Source organism: Perca fluviatilis, chromosome 3 (genome assembly GCF_010015445.1).
Source record: "Perca fluviatilis chromosome 3, GENO_Pfluv_1.0, whole genome shotgun sequence".
NCBI lineage: Eukaryota > Metazoa > Chordata > Actinopteri > Perciformes > Percidae > Perca > Perca fluviatilis.
Window position 1 is genome coordinate 9,943,225 of NC_053114.1, and position 14,565 is coordinate 9,957,789.

Sequence of the window (14,565 nt, forward strand, 5' to 3'; positions counted from 1 at the left end):
GCTCGCGTGAAAATAGACCTTTAGCGGAGCGGAGAGCCACTTCACTCACGCTTCTGGGACATGCCGTGGTGCGGCTGGTGGAATATCAAGCATTGACTTAAATGGCCGCGATTTCTCGCAAGTCGCGGCGCATCTGGAACGCAGCCCAGACGTGCCCGGAGGAAAATAGGTGTAAGACACTCTTATTTTGAATTTGAATGATTCTAAATACCTTATCAAATCTAAGTAGGTTAAGCTTTTAACATTTGGTTTAGTTTAGATCTGTCATCACCAACTACATGGATCTGGTGCAGATTGTCCTAAATGTATTACTACTCTAGTTGTATACAGGTTTGTCCTGCTTGTTATGTACTGTATCATGCTAGGCTTAACATAAAGTTTTTGTCTCTCTTGCTTGAGTTTTGTTAGTTTTTTGTCAGTAAAATATTGGCATATTTCTAGACATTTCTGAATCATGTTAAGCTAAATTCCAATGCAGTATAATATTTGTCAATGAAGGCTTTTGAAATTCCTTTTGAATGCTACTGTCCCTGACATTAGTGGATAACTGTACTTCAAATTGTGTCTTTAGAACACAGGAGTTGCCCAAGTCCAGGAGGCTGGCCTTCCTGACTACATGGAACAGGAGGGACCCAGACCCAGGTAGATCTGTTTTACATACGTGGAAATAAATTATTCAAATCATTAAAAGCTAATTGCTTCTATGAATGTGGACTTTGGAGATGGTGTCAGGACCATAGGCTCAGACATTATGCAGTCTCTCCATTGGTAAGATCTTGTGATTGCAACAATTAACAAAAATGCAATCATTTTCCAGTGTTATTTTTGATTTTGTCCTGTCCTTGCAATAGTTCCACAAACTGAGAAAGTGATTTTTGTGTTATTTAGGTGAGACCTCTTTAACCGCCATACATTACCCTATTCTCATTGTTGTTTTATGTATGGTGAGTACAGGGTGAGTTGAGCCCAAAAATGACTTCAAATTTTAATATTCTTGTGACCCTCGCAATTTTTCTAACGACCCATTGAAGACGTCCCGTTCCCCAGGTTGGGAACCACAGCTCGCTCCCAGCCTCTAAATGACTGAAACCATTTATAACGTTCTAACCAACCTCCTAACCAAATTAATTGAACCATCCCTGACGCCGTACCTCTCACTAACCTTTTGAAATTTGGAAACCTACCTGAAATCACTCAAACTCCTGGTGAGGTACCTGCTACCACACTACCTGCTATTGCCTATTACAGCATTGTAACCTCTCATACTAACAGCCACAAATGTCTACACTACTGAAGATAATTTTAGTTCCATATTATGGTTATTGCTGAGATAAAAAAATCACAGGATCCTGGTGGGAATGAGTGTAAGTCCAGTATGGGTCAATCCTGTGATGTAAGGAAAATTATGCAGTTTTATTATTATTGTGTAACAGTGTATTTTATTTGTGTTACATCATGTTTCACGTGCTGTTTCAGAGGAATTGTATCCTGCCAAGAATCCACTTCTGTGGAACATACTGCTTACTCTTAGGAAAAATTTGGCACAAAGCCAAACACAAGTCCATCGCCCAGCTCCAGTATTAGTTACATTCTGATAAACTGTATGTAATGCTTTGTATGTTTGAGCATACATGCAATGACCCTCTGCATGGCTCTGTCTTGGCAGTGTGTCCCATAGAGTTTCCCATGATTCTGCGGGATTCACTGGAAGTGCTTTTCTTGAATGACAACCAGCTGGAGTGTGTTCCCCAGTCAGTGTGTGGTCTGCACAGCCTCACTGAGCTCTACCTCTCCAAGTGAGTCCCTCTGTCTGTCTGCCACCCTTCACCTGCACACTGTCCCTCTCAGTCCTCCCTCTGCCGCACTGCTGATATTGGTGTAACGTTATAATCCCCAGATTATGTGTTTTTTTTTTATCTCTCTTATCTCTTTTTTATTGTCAAATGATGTCTGAAAGGTGCAGTGTTGTAGTGGTCTCTGTCAGTTCTCAAAATAATTTTTGTTTGGGTATTCACCAACTTCTGCAGCTACACACAGAGCTCTTGCCTTAACCGTGTTATTCTCCTCGGGTCAAATTTGACCCGTTTTCAAAACTTCTATATCAGAAATATGGGTTTTTACCTATTCCCGAAACCCTTAAAATCATGCAACCGCCAATTTTGGTGATTTTTTTTGAGTATATTAAGCCCCTTGCCCCGGGGGTACTGGTGGACGCCGCTCTTTGCGGCACTCAGACACTGCAAATCGTCACCAATGAAAAGGGAAGTTCTGCTGAGTTCCATGATACTTCAAACAATAGTCTACCTTAAATGGTTCATAAGTTATGAAAAATACATAAACACATTGAAAACATTACATGCATACATACACGAAAAAGGGGCGCATTTACATTTAAGAGGTTGTAAGGCATAAATGTTCAGAGTCTGGATAGCTTTCTAATTTGTCAGTCCTTTTTAAAGTTTCAAAATATAATTTAATGTCATTTTTAAATTGGTGACTATTTGGTTTTCTTTCAGACCATTTACATTTATGGATATAACATTTTCCAAATAAAATTAAAAGATTCAAAATGAAAACATGGCATTTATCCAAATAATTTCCTTCATAGTAAAAAATGCTACCAGGCTGTCTTGGTCCGTTCGAGCGTATGGGGAGTGACCTAGGCAAAGAAAAATGGCTGACTTTGATGTGGGCGGGGCTTGATGTCAATGGATTCCAATATATCGATATTTTGCTGATTATTGAAAAAAAAATTAAAACTGCTCCATCTAATGGCCGATTGCCGCCAAGTTTGGCACGGATGCTAAACCGGCCATGAGGAACGTTTTCAAGATTCGGGGCAATCGGAATTATTTTTGCCAAGATAACGCAACTTCCTGTTTAGACAGAAAGTTGCTGTAACTTGTGCATTTTTTCAACTATCAAAATTCTTTGGATAACTTTTCGTCATGAGGGTCAACAGATACTACCTGCAAAGATTCAAGAAGATTGAAATCATGGCCTAGGACTAGTTAGAACGAATGTAAAACACAAAAGGCATACATTAAAAATGGCCGCCTTCCGGTTGGGCGGAGCTAATGAAGGTAAATGGGAAATATGTTTGCAATGACTAGAGCAATATGTGTATTAAATCTGGTGAAGATTGGAGCAACTATGTCCAAGTTCTTCCACGCTTTAGGTTCTTCCACGCTTTAGGGGGCGCTATAGAGCCCGCTTACAGGTATGGGCCAAATCACCGTACAGTCTCGCAAAGCTCCCAGTTGTTTATGTGGACGTTAATTTTTGTGAGTTTTCGTATATATTGAGGCCGTCAAAAATGTGCCCAAGGGCTAAAACCAATTAGGGGGCGCTATAGACCAACCATACCACTCCCAAGCCTAAATGTAAATTCAGATGAAAGAGTTTACTATTCTGCATGTGGCTGCAAAATTTTGAGAGTTTTCGTGTATCCTAAAGTCCTCAAACAAGTGTTCGTAAAATGAAGATTTTTGCACGAAAACCAAGATTTGGGAAATTTTGTAATTTATTTTCTAAAAATAGCACCATGGACTTCAAGATGAGACCTATGTTCCCTCCAAATGTGGTATATTAACTTATTACTTTTGGCCAATTTAAGGCGCACGTTAGGGGGCGCTATGGAGCCCCTGGCAACGCACAAGCCCAATCACTACAGAAATTTGTAGTTTCAAATAGGTCCGACATCTGTGCAAATTTTTGTGAGTTTTCCAGCATGTTAAGCCCCTCAAAAATGCGAGTAACGTCTCAAAATAATAATAATAATCGTTACCAGGGACGGACTGGGGCAGAAAAACAGCCCTGGACTTTCTCCTAAATAGGCCCACCATCTGGCCATTCACCCTCAGCTGTGCACGACAGACACTAGCCAGGATGTCCTGATACTATGCACCAGTACTGTAGCCTATCAGACAAGGTATTCACAGCAAGTAACATCTCAAAACCAATGATGGTAAATGGGGTTGTGTTTATTAGCCATTTGCGGTTGGTACCATCTTTACAACTAAACACTCTCTGTAGAGACAAGTGTTTAGGCTTTTGCTGAGGGTGGTAAGCCAAAAATTGTTCCAGGCTGTGACTATCTGACTTGGGCCGTGTGAAATATTGTGATGTAGAGCATCCTGGGACATCCTGGCACTTCCCTGCACTCTCCCTCACATCTTTTGTGCTGCAACTATCTTCAACCTGAATAAACAAATGCTTTTAAAGATAGGTTATTAGCTATTATTTATATATGTGTTGCTTTGTGTTAAAGAATTAGCATTGAATAACCTATTTCATATTTTGCCAATGTCATATTACACTTTTGATTCATATTAAGGCTGTGAAATTATGAAAATGACTAGGCCCTATCAATGTTGTCTGTGAAGCTTTCACAAACAGCCACCAGGTCTTTGCCAGTTCCACAATAGTAAACGCAAATATGAAAGACAAGGAAAAACTGCACTCTGATGGAACAGACAGAAAGTGCAAGCTAGGATTTTTGGTTAAACTTTTGGTTACATTTGGTGAATTATTTAGCCCCCTTCCCGGTTTGTTAGCAAGTTTAGAGTGGTACCAATGCATGCCTGATGTTTTCCCGTTTAATGTAATACCATAATCTTCATCCTAGCAGCAAAAGTGAGGTCACTGCAACCTCTCATATACAACGAAGTGAAATCGCGGTCAACCCGCGATTAATTTCTAACGAGTTTAATGTTTCAAATTAACCGATAATAACAGAAATTATTAAACACGTTAAGTTTGACAGCACTAAATGGCACGATAATTTTCATAATCATGATGCACATGTTGATAGCTGACTATGCAATTCGCTAAGATAGGGATAAAGCCAGCCTATTATAATGTGCCCTGCTCCCAGTGTTGCCAACTCTTTTCCAATGAAAGTCGCTGGCACCAGCTCCAAAAGTCGCTAAAAGACGCTAGATTACGTCATACGCTCATTTGCATATTTGTGACGTCATTACGCAATCATTTGTATAAGCTTAGTGGTTGTGTCAGCAAAGTACAGGAATTCAATACAGGAATTTATTTTACCTTATAATTATTAAAGTAAAGTAAAAAAAAGAAATTCTACAAAGGGATGGAAAAAGATAAGCGGCATCTTTCTCCCGTCGCGTCCTGATGTCTCTTCTACCTACACCCAAGAGGGTAAGCGAGCGTCTGGAATGCGTAGCTCCTATGGCGCCATTTTGATGCCAACAAGTGATCACCCTCCGTTAGCATTCCATTGACTGCCATTCATTTTGATGTCACTTTGACAGCGAATAACTTTACATCTGAAGCGTTTAAAGACTCTATTTGACCATTGTTCATTTCTAAAGAAACACGACAATGTATAAAAGGCTCCATTATCTTGTACCTCACGTTATGGCTCCGTAGCAGACGTTTTTGTAAAAATAGGCTAACGATTGTGTCATAACCAAGCGACTTACTGTCGCATAGTAGAGGAATTACCTTATAGAACAGGAGAAGCTTGCAGGCAGTTTGGACTTAGATGAGCTGTGTAGGTTTAATTACTGATGTTAACTAGCATTTTAGTTAGCAATTATTAGCCTGTGTCTATGTTATCTCCTAACATATACCTACGCTCTCCGTCTCTGCAAGATTGGGAATGATTGAGATTTCTCTTGGCACAGCTACCAGAAGACTTACAACTTTCAGACACGTTGCTCACCTCACATTTACGTTGTCTCTCTCAGTTGGAGGCTGCGCAGTAAAGCAAGTGTTCACCGGAAAAGTGCTTCTAATAGACTTCACTGGTCTCCGTCCAGAGCAACGAGATCTGTTGGTCCACTCTTATATACTGTCTATGCCTACACCGTCCCCGCACACCCTGTCCCCCCTCGGCTCCTCCCCTTCTAACTGCCTGCGCACTGTGTGCAGTGCTGCTGCACATGAGGAGAGAGGGGAGAGGCTGCTCCTCTGCTCCTCAGTCACAGAACAGATGACTGTTTTGGCAGTTACAGGAGAGAAATACCTTGTGTGCTCGCTAGTCGCTTTTTTGAAAAAATGGTGATAGCCAGACAAGTAGGCCTACTCTTCTTTTCCACGTAGCATTTACAGTAAGTGATTGTATTAGCGCCCCATGCTGTTGGCTGTTAACTTTTTTTTTGCTGACAGCTGTCTGTTGGACGGCCGTTCTGGACTTTTCCAGAACACACAGATTGTCAGTCCGTCCCTGATCCTTACAAAAACAATAGGTCCCTTGCAGTTTCACTGCTTGGGCCCTAATAATTCCTTCAGTTTCAATAGGGCCTTCGCTGCTGTCGGCGCTCAGGCCCTAATAAGCGTAAAAAGTCCCAAAAAAGGGACAAAAAATGTGTCAAAAATATTATCGGAACCATGTATATTATGTTTGTTTATGGTTTATAGTTTTTAGAGATGGCCCGATACCATTTTTTGCTTCCCGATACTGATTCTGATACCTGAACTTGTGTATCGGCCGATACCGAGTAACGATCCGATACCAGTGTGTCATATATTTTATTATGTTTTAACAATTGTATACTACTATCCCTGTATGGATGTGATATTATTTCTATCTTTGTTGTCTGTCTGGCTCAGGTTAAACTCTTTGTGAAACAATAAATGCCACAGAACTTTCTTTTATTATCCAGTTTGACAGTCAGTTATAACTAAAAGTGAACATAAACTTCTTTAACGTAGATGTTCTTTAGGGCTTTATTACGTGGTATTGGATCGGTGCATAAACTCCGGTACTCAGGGGCGTCAGACTGGGGGTAAAACCAATACTGATTACCAGGGCCCAAGGGGAGAGAGGTCCCTTGAAAAGTCTGGAACATATTTTATTTTACCTGGATATTTTCATTTCCTAATTAAATTTCATAGTGCATGTCAGAGGAAATGTAAAGTTAGTGTATTGGCTGAATAACTTTGATTGACTGACTACATTTTGTATACAAAAAAATGGTTGACACTAAGGTGTCACCCAACCCTTGCTAATGCGCCAAATGGTTTAGTTCATCTGCACGCATTTTGTTTACGTTAGTTCAGTTGAGCGTCTGGTGGAGCGCAAACTTCTGCTGTAGAAGTATCTTTCTCAAAGAAAGATAAATCATGCTACCAAAAAAGAAAGGAAAGACAGGAGAAGGAGAGAAAACAAAATGAGGGGAAACAATTGGTAACTGACTTCTTTTCAAAGAAAGGTGAGCACAAACTAGAAAACGAAATCCATGGTGCTAAACTGCTTGAATATTTCGGCGACTGTTAGTGCTAAAAACGGACTGAGACAACCCATTGAAAGAGCAGCAAATACACTTTCAAATGATAATTTGGTTATACATGTCATCTGAGGTAAAGGCTAAATAAATAAACTACACTAACAATGCTGTTTGCGCACAACACACCATTATAATAGCCTAATTTGAAACATGTTTAATTTAAAATGAATAGGCTATAATGTCTATAATTAGCAATAATAGGCTAATCAGTGTCATAGGTAGCTTGGTAGCTCATCGGTAGATACATATCATGTCAACATTACACAGTTTCAGAAACTGTCATTGTCACACAAGGTGAGCTTATATCAAAATTAAAGCTGATTTTCTTTTCTTTTCTTTTTTTTTGGTGGGGGGGGGTTGAGGAACATGGGGGCCCATCAGGACTGCCTATGCATAGGGCCCAGGATCTTGTGCTACACCCCTGCCAGAACTTACCGATACCAGCGTTTTAGGCAGTATCGGAGCCGATACCAATACTGGTATCGGAACATCTCTAATAGTTTTCACCTATTACGTAATGTTGGACGTCATGGGGGTTGGTCTGACAATAATCAGTCTATTTATACACCTGTGCAACCTGGTGAAATATTAACCTAAGTCTGTCGCATCATATGGATACAACTATGAAGAGACAATTTGCTTGTTCCCAGGCAATCCCAGCATTATCACAACACTTTGCTATGGTTAGCTTGTTACCTGTGACGATATATGCTAAATGTAACTTCTCTTTCACATTAACAAATGACTGACCTGCCTGAGTGCATTTGGAGATGCCTGATGAAGTTCGACGTTGTTGATCCGGCATCATTTATCTTGGTGCCACACACCTTGCATGTAGCTGTTAGCTTATTGCCACTGTTTACGAAGTTATTGAAAGCAATTATTATACGTTTCCCCAATGTGTATGCATCAATAAAAGAAAATAGAAATACATGAATAAATTTAGATTTAAAAAGCAATAATTGCATGAAAACAGGTTGTTGACAAATCTCGAAGCTCGAGTCAGAGTCAAGTCTGAAGTCTTTTGGGTCGAGTCACAAGTCAAGTCTGAAGTCTTTTGGGTCTAGTCCGAGTCAAGTCTGAAGTCAGCTGTTTGTGCGACTCGAGTCCGAGTCTCAGACTCAAGTCCCCATCTCTGGGAGGTTGCAAAGAAGTCGCAACAAAGGGTCAAACGTTTTTTTTTTGTTAACTTTCAATTTTGACCCAGGAAGTGCATGGTCTACGGGAAGACAACACAAGGGTTAAGATCAGCCATTCCTAGCAGGTAGCCTTATAGATAGATAATTGTAATTGTATGATCTCTTATGATGAAATATGAAATTTGTGTGAAATTCAATTTTTTTTAGCCTTAATGACATACAGCTAGAAATGAACAAAATAATCATTTATTTCAACGTGGTGCTAATTCACAGCACTTGCACTCTTACTATGAGCCATTCACAATTTCTGTATTCCCACACTACATACTATTGAATTTGGAAGGATGAAGCTAAATCAAATTCAGTATAAAACAATAACCTTGTAAAATGTTTTCAGTACAATCAGTTGTGAGCGTCAGAAGCTAGTCAAATTATACATTGCATTGGCTAAATAATTGGTGTTGAAGACACTTTCAAATTATATATTGCCAGAAAAAGTAAAATAATTAAGTTAGAAACAACAAATGGTTTTGCGTTCGGTCTCTGGGAATCACTGCTTGGTATGATGTCAGTCCTCCTGCTACAGCTGTTCGCAGCTGTTTTATACAAGCCGCAAATTGCTCTGCTCTCACACACCAGCCAGAATGATTGAATTGTTTGGAAAGTTGTGGATCCACAGCATCCTGTGGCTTTGGCAACATATCCACCTTACTGTTTTTAAAAAAACCTTGTGGGCTCAGTGAAGGTCCATGAGGTTTAAATAGCTCAAATATATATATAATAATTATTATAATAATAATAATAATTAAACATATTAACATATCCTTAATGTGAATTGTTGACCCATGTTATTTCACCTGCTTTGGGGACAGTAATCTTGGAATCCGGGAGCTTCCAGCAGAGATCAGCCAACTCTCCAACCTGTGGCAGCTGGACACTGAAGACCTCAACATTAACAATGTCCCCCAGGAAGTAAGAAAAGAAGGTACTGTCTAACTCCACTGACTCTTCAAAAGGAACCAAAAATGTATAGAAATGTTTTCCTCAAGTTAGAATGCTTTAAGGACTACTGAAGCCCCATACTAACTTCAGATAAAGTTTAAGTTTTAAGTTGTAAAGAATCAGGTCAGGTATATATATATCAGGTCAGGTATATATATATATATATATTTTTCAGGGAACAAGAAATGGGTAAACAATGTAAAGCTGTTCTGCAGCAATGGAGGTTGCTCAAGCTTTGAAAGTTGGTGCTACCAATTCCCGCAGGTGTTCCAACTTGTCTGGATTACTTACAACCCCCTCTGTTTGTATAAAAGTAATGTTAGAACACACTGTGGTACCGTACCCTCGTGAGCATTATTTGAACAGTATTGTACTGCAGAAAGTAGTGTGTTGCTATAAAAATGGCATTTAACAATGGAAGAGAGACAGACCATCATAACACTTAAGAATGTTGGTCTTTCCAACAGAGAAATTGCGAAGCAAGTCAAGGTGTCAGTGAGTACAGTATTCTTCACCATCAAAAGGCACTTAGAAACTGGGGGAAACTCTGACAGGAAGAGGTCTGGCAGACCCAAAGCCACAACAGAATCAGAACACAAGTTTCTGAGAGTCAACAGCTTGCGTGATAGGCGGCTCACAGGACAACAGCTTCAAGCACAGCTTAATAGTGGTCATAATAAGCAAGTCTCAGTTTCAACTGTAAAGAGAAGACTTTGAGCTGCAGGTTTGATAGGTCGAGTTGCAGCATGAAAGCCATTGCTAAGACGTCAGAATAAGAAAAAGAGGCTTGCGTGGGCCAAGAAACATCGTCAATGGATTACTGAAGACTGGAAGAAGGTGCTATGGACTGATGAATCAAAATTTTAAATCTTTGGTCCATTACTCAGGATTTTTGTACGCCGTCGAGTAGGCGAAAGGATGGTTCCTCAGTGTGTGACATCAACTGTCAAACATGGAAGAGGAAGCATGATGGTCTGGGGCTGTTTTGCTGGATCCAGGGTCGGTGATTTGTACAGAGTGAAAGGCACTCTGAACCAAAACGGCTACCACAGCATTTTGCAGCGCCATGCAGTACCCTCTGGTATGCGCCTAGTTGGTCAGGAGTTCATCCTACAGCAAGATAAAGACCCAAAACATAAGTCCGGGCTATGCCAGAACTACCTTAGGAAAAAAGAACAACATGGTAAGCTTAAAAACATGGAGTGGCCAGCACAGTCACCAGACTTAAACCCCATTGAGCTGGTTTGAAATGAACTGGACAGGAAAGTGAAAGCAAAGCAACCTACAAGTGCCACACATTTATGGGAACTTCTGCAACAGAGGTGGGAAGAACTTTCTGAAGAATATTTGATTTCCATTGTAGAAAGAATGCCAGTGTGTTCAGCTGTTATATCTGCCAAAGGGGGCTACTTTGATGAGTCAGAAATTTAGAATACATTTTGGTTTATAAATTAATTCCATGATTTCTTTTTTAACTTTAAGTGTTCATTTGTTCTATTCTTTCATTTCAGAGTACAATAAGACATTGAACTGCATGAATTTCAATAAAAACCTGGAAAAATTGGGGTGTTCTAAAACTTTTGACCAGTAGTGTGTGTGTGTGTGTGTGTGTGTGTGTGTGTGTATTTATATATATATATATATATATATATATATATATATATATATATATATATACATACATATATATACATGTGCACTACTGTTCGGTTCAAATATAGGAAGTGAACCAAAACACAGTTTATTTACTCGTTTCATTATTTGCAATATAAATAAATTAAACCTTGCAGACAATTTACCCACTCAAACGCCTATATGATTTATCGGATGGCAACTTTAAAATCCATAACTTATTATGATCTCGCTCGCGGTCTGTGTAACAAGGACAACATACTGTAAAAATAATGGAAGAAGCTTCCGGATCTGAAAAGTGAAGCCAGTGCTGAAGTGCCTTAAACCTGCATTCTATCTAATTTCCAGCAGGGTGCGACTCCACTGGCTGTCTCTATAGAAGTCTGTGAGAAAAAGACCCTACTTCTCACTTGATTTATTACCTCAGTAAACATTTTCATGAGTTCATGGTCTCATGCGCTAGTTTCAAGTCTTCTTTAATACAGCATGATGTTCATTAGTAAAGTATGGTCCCATTTATTTAAAAATAGAGGATAATGCAGGGGATGCTTTATGGAGTGGATACACGTCAATCATGACAGAGGTTTAGCAATGCTAACCATGGCACTGTGTACATTTAAAATAGACCTGAACCTGTTTTTTGGATTTGTCACTCACTGTGTTTTCACTTCATCAAAGTTAATTTGAACATTTTGGTTGCCTGAAAATGTCTTGTTCAGCGTTCTGCTAACCAAGCTAGCTAGCGCTAGTGTTAGCTGGTGACTTCAGGGAAATTTTGCAGAGTTTCTGTACTGCCGTACATTCAGATAAATGGCTTCAGTACCCGGAGGTCTATGTTAACCCATTGGTAAATACCCACTGATTGACTCGCTTGATAAGGGTTGAAATCCACAACTTTCCCTCTTTAGTGTTTAGCGCAGCGCAGCGCCATTCCAATCATAAACAACACTGGCTTGGTGTCATCCTCCCCAGCTCCACCCTCTAGTCAAAAGTCATCACACTCAGTTTTAAAAAACCAAGATGGCGACAGACAAATTGCCAAACTGGTGGCTTCAAAACGGCAGTCTGCATGGGTGACGTCACTACTGCTACGTCCATTATTTTTGCAGTCTATGACAACCTATCACTATCTTTCTTTCTTATCAGTGCCTGCCCTCTCTTTGGTGCGCTTGACAAAGTGCAGTATGAACGCTTACCGAACCAAATGAAAAATGCAAGAATGTGTACTTCACCCCCGAGTCTACCGAAGTATAGGTGTGAAAGTGCCCATAAATGAGTACTTAAATAATAGGAACTATGTTTTTGGTGGGACGCAGCACCTGTCTATAGTTTCTTGGTAATTGGTCATGTCCAGCATCCCGAAAAACCAAATGTTGACCTCTTTGATCTTTCAGGACCTGCCTCTGTCCTGGCTTTCCTCCGGGCACACCTCCGAAAGGCAGAGCCTTTTAAACTGCTGAAGATGCTTGTGATTGGTCCACCGCGACAGGGGAAGACGGCCCTTCTAGAAGCTCTACAGACCGGCAGGGTGGCCCCCTTCACCCCAGCAGAATGCAGCATCTCCACCTCCACGTGGGAGCTGGACAAACCCACCGGAGGCAGAAACAGCGTGAGTAAAACACAGACTGTACATAGGTATTCTATACATTCAATGCACACACACAGTACATGGTCTAGATTTCAGACCATAAGGATGAAAAAGGAACTGTTTTGTATCTATCTGCCCAATTGAATTCGCTTCTTTTTTTTCTGTAGCTTTAAAATTTTAGAAATGACACTGTACTGCGAACAAAATCACATGAAAGTGATTTTTAGCCATGCAAGCAGAGTGGCTCTATGGATGGTAATGTTGGTCAGTCTGTCGGTCGGTCCACCACTTTAGTCCAGACATTCATCGACCTCAGAGGATGATTCCTAGTGACTCTCTCTAGCGCTGCTTGGAGGTTGATATTTGTGGGTTTTTTTGTGAAATGTGTTAATATCTGTCAAGACATTTCACATACACATTCACTCTCCCCTCAGGATGAATTGTAATCCCTTGACTTTTTATCAAGGGCCATCATAAGGTCATCAAGGTAATGTTGCTCACACCTGCCCACTTGCAGGACCAAACCTCCCCTGACTGACACAACAAACCAAATTATCAAATCACATTTCCAGTCCAAAATGCATCCCCCGTCAATATTGGTACCTCGCAACTCACCAAATTACGCCAGACGAGCCCCCACTCGTCACACACCGGGCTGCACAGCCATGACAAAAAAGGGAGATGCACACAACAAAGCCAATTAACAAATGATTTATTAGTTTAAATCATAAAGCAAAAATAAACTTAAAGCTTTAGTGCCTAACTTTTTGATATTAATTAACGTCCGTTACATTTAAGCCATTGCCAAATTAGTTGCTACAAAGCTAATTAAGACTATCAGCTCTACACAACTCTCTCTGTATTTCTCAGTATGACTGTGTTCAGAAGATTTTGTCGTCCAGTGACTTTCCCGCACAGAAACTCGAGTGAAGATAATTACCTCTTCTGAAGAGTCAATTTTTTTTAATCCTCCGTGTCCTCCTTGGCTATTAACAACTGGTAGGGTGATGGCGCAGTGGATATGACACATGCCTTTGGTGTGGGAGATCTGCGTTCGATTCCCACTGCGATACATCCACCAACGTGTGCCTGAGCAAGACACTTCACCACTAGTTGCTTCAGAAGCGTGCAACCTCTGATATATAGCAATTGTAAGTTGCTTTGGATAAAAGCGTCAACTAAATGACATGTAATGTAACGTGCGCGATCACGTAATGCTGTATCATGTGGACGTGCCGACAGCTTTGTTGTCTTTACTTAGAATTCCTCATGGCAGCAACAGGAACTACGCACTATAGCTTTAAAACTAACCGTGGGATGTGTAATCAATGAGTTCAGTAAGATGAGTGGGTTAATGAGTAATAGAATGTTTGTGTAGTGTTGCATGGTGTAGCAAAACAAACCAAACAGCAACCAAGACCATGACAATGATGAGTCAGCGCGCAGAGAGCACAACTGAATCCAAGAGGCCTTTTAAAATTTCACTATCCCACAGAGCCCAGGGGTCTCATTTATAAACGTGGCGTACGCACAAAACGGGGCTGAAAATGGGCGTACACCGCTTCTCGCGCAAAGTTTGTGACTTATAAAAAACAAACTTGATTGGAGAATGTGCGGTCCTCCACGCGTGTATATATACTGTGTATATGTATATGTGTGTGTATATACATGTGTGTGTATTATGTGTGTATATATATATATATATATATATATGTATATATGTGTGTGTGTGTGTGTGTGTGTGTGTGTATATATATATATATATATATATATATATATATATATACAGTGCCTTGCGAAAGTATTCGGCCCCCTTGAATGTTTTGACCTTTTGCCACATTTCAGGCCTCAAACATAAAGATATAAAACTGTAATTTTTTGTGAAGAATCAACAACAAGTGGGTCCCAATTATGAAGTGGAACGAAATTCATTGGCTATTTCAAA

At 40.2% G+C, this 14,565-nt stretch overlaps 1 protein-coding gene across 4 annotated transcripts in view; it reads left to right on the top strand.

Annotated features, from left to right (window-relative positions):
• lrrk1 (leucine-rich repeat kinase 1) overlaps positions 1 to 14,565 on the top strand; it is a 235,488-nt gene that overhangs the window by 82,073 nt on the left and 138,850 nt on the right. For all 4 annotated transcript variants that reach the window (XM_039794699.1, XM_039794701.1, XM_039794700.1 and 1 more), the window contains 4 exons: positions 572 to 642; positions 1,667 to 1,796; positions 9,271 to 9,383; positions 12,427 to 12,641. In XM_039794699.1, coding sequence (XP_039650633.1) covers positions 572 to 642; positions 1,667 to 1,796; positions 9,271 to 9,383; positions 12,427 to 12,641 — 529 coding nt within the window. The remainder of the gene's footprint in view (positions 1 to 571; positions 643 to 1,666; positions 1,797 to 9,270; positions 9,384 to 12,426; positions 12,642 to 14,565) is intronic.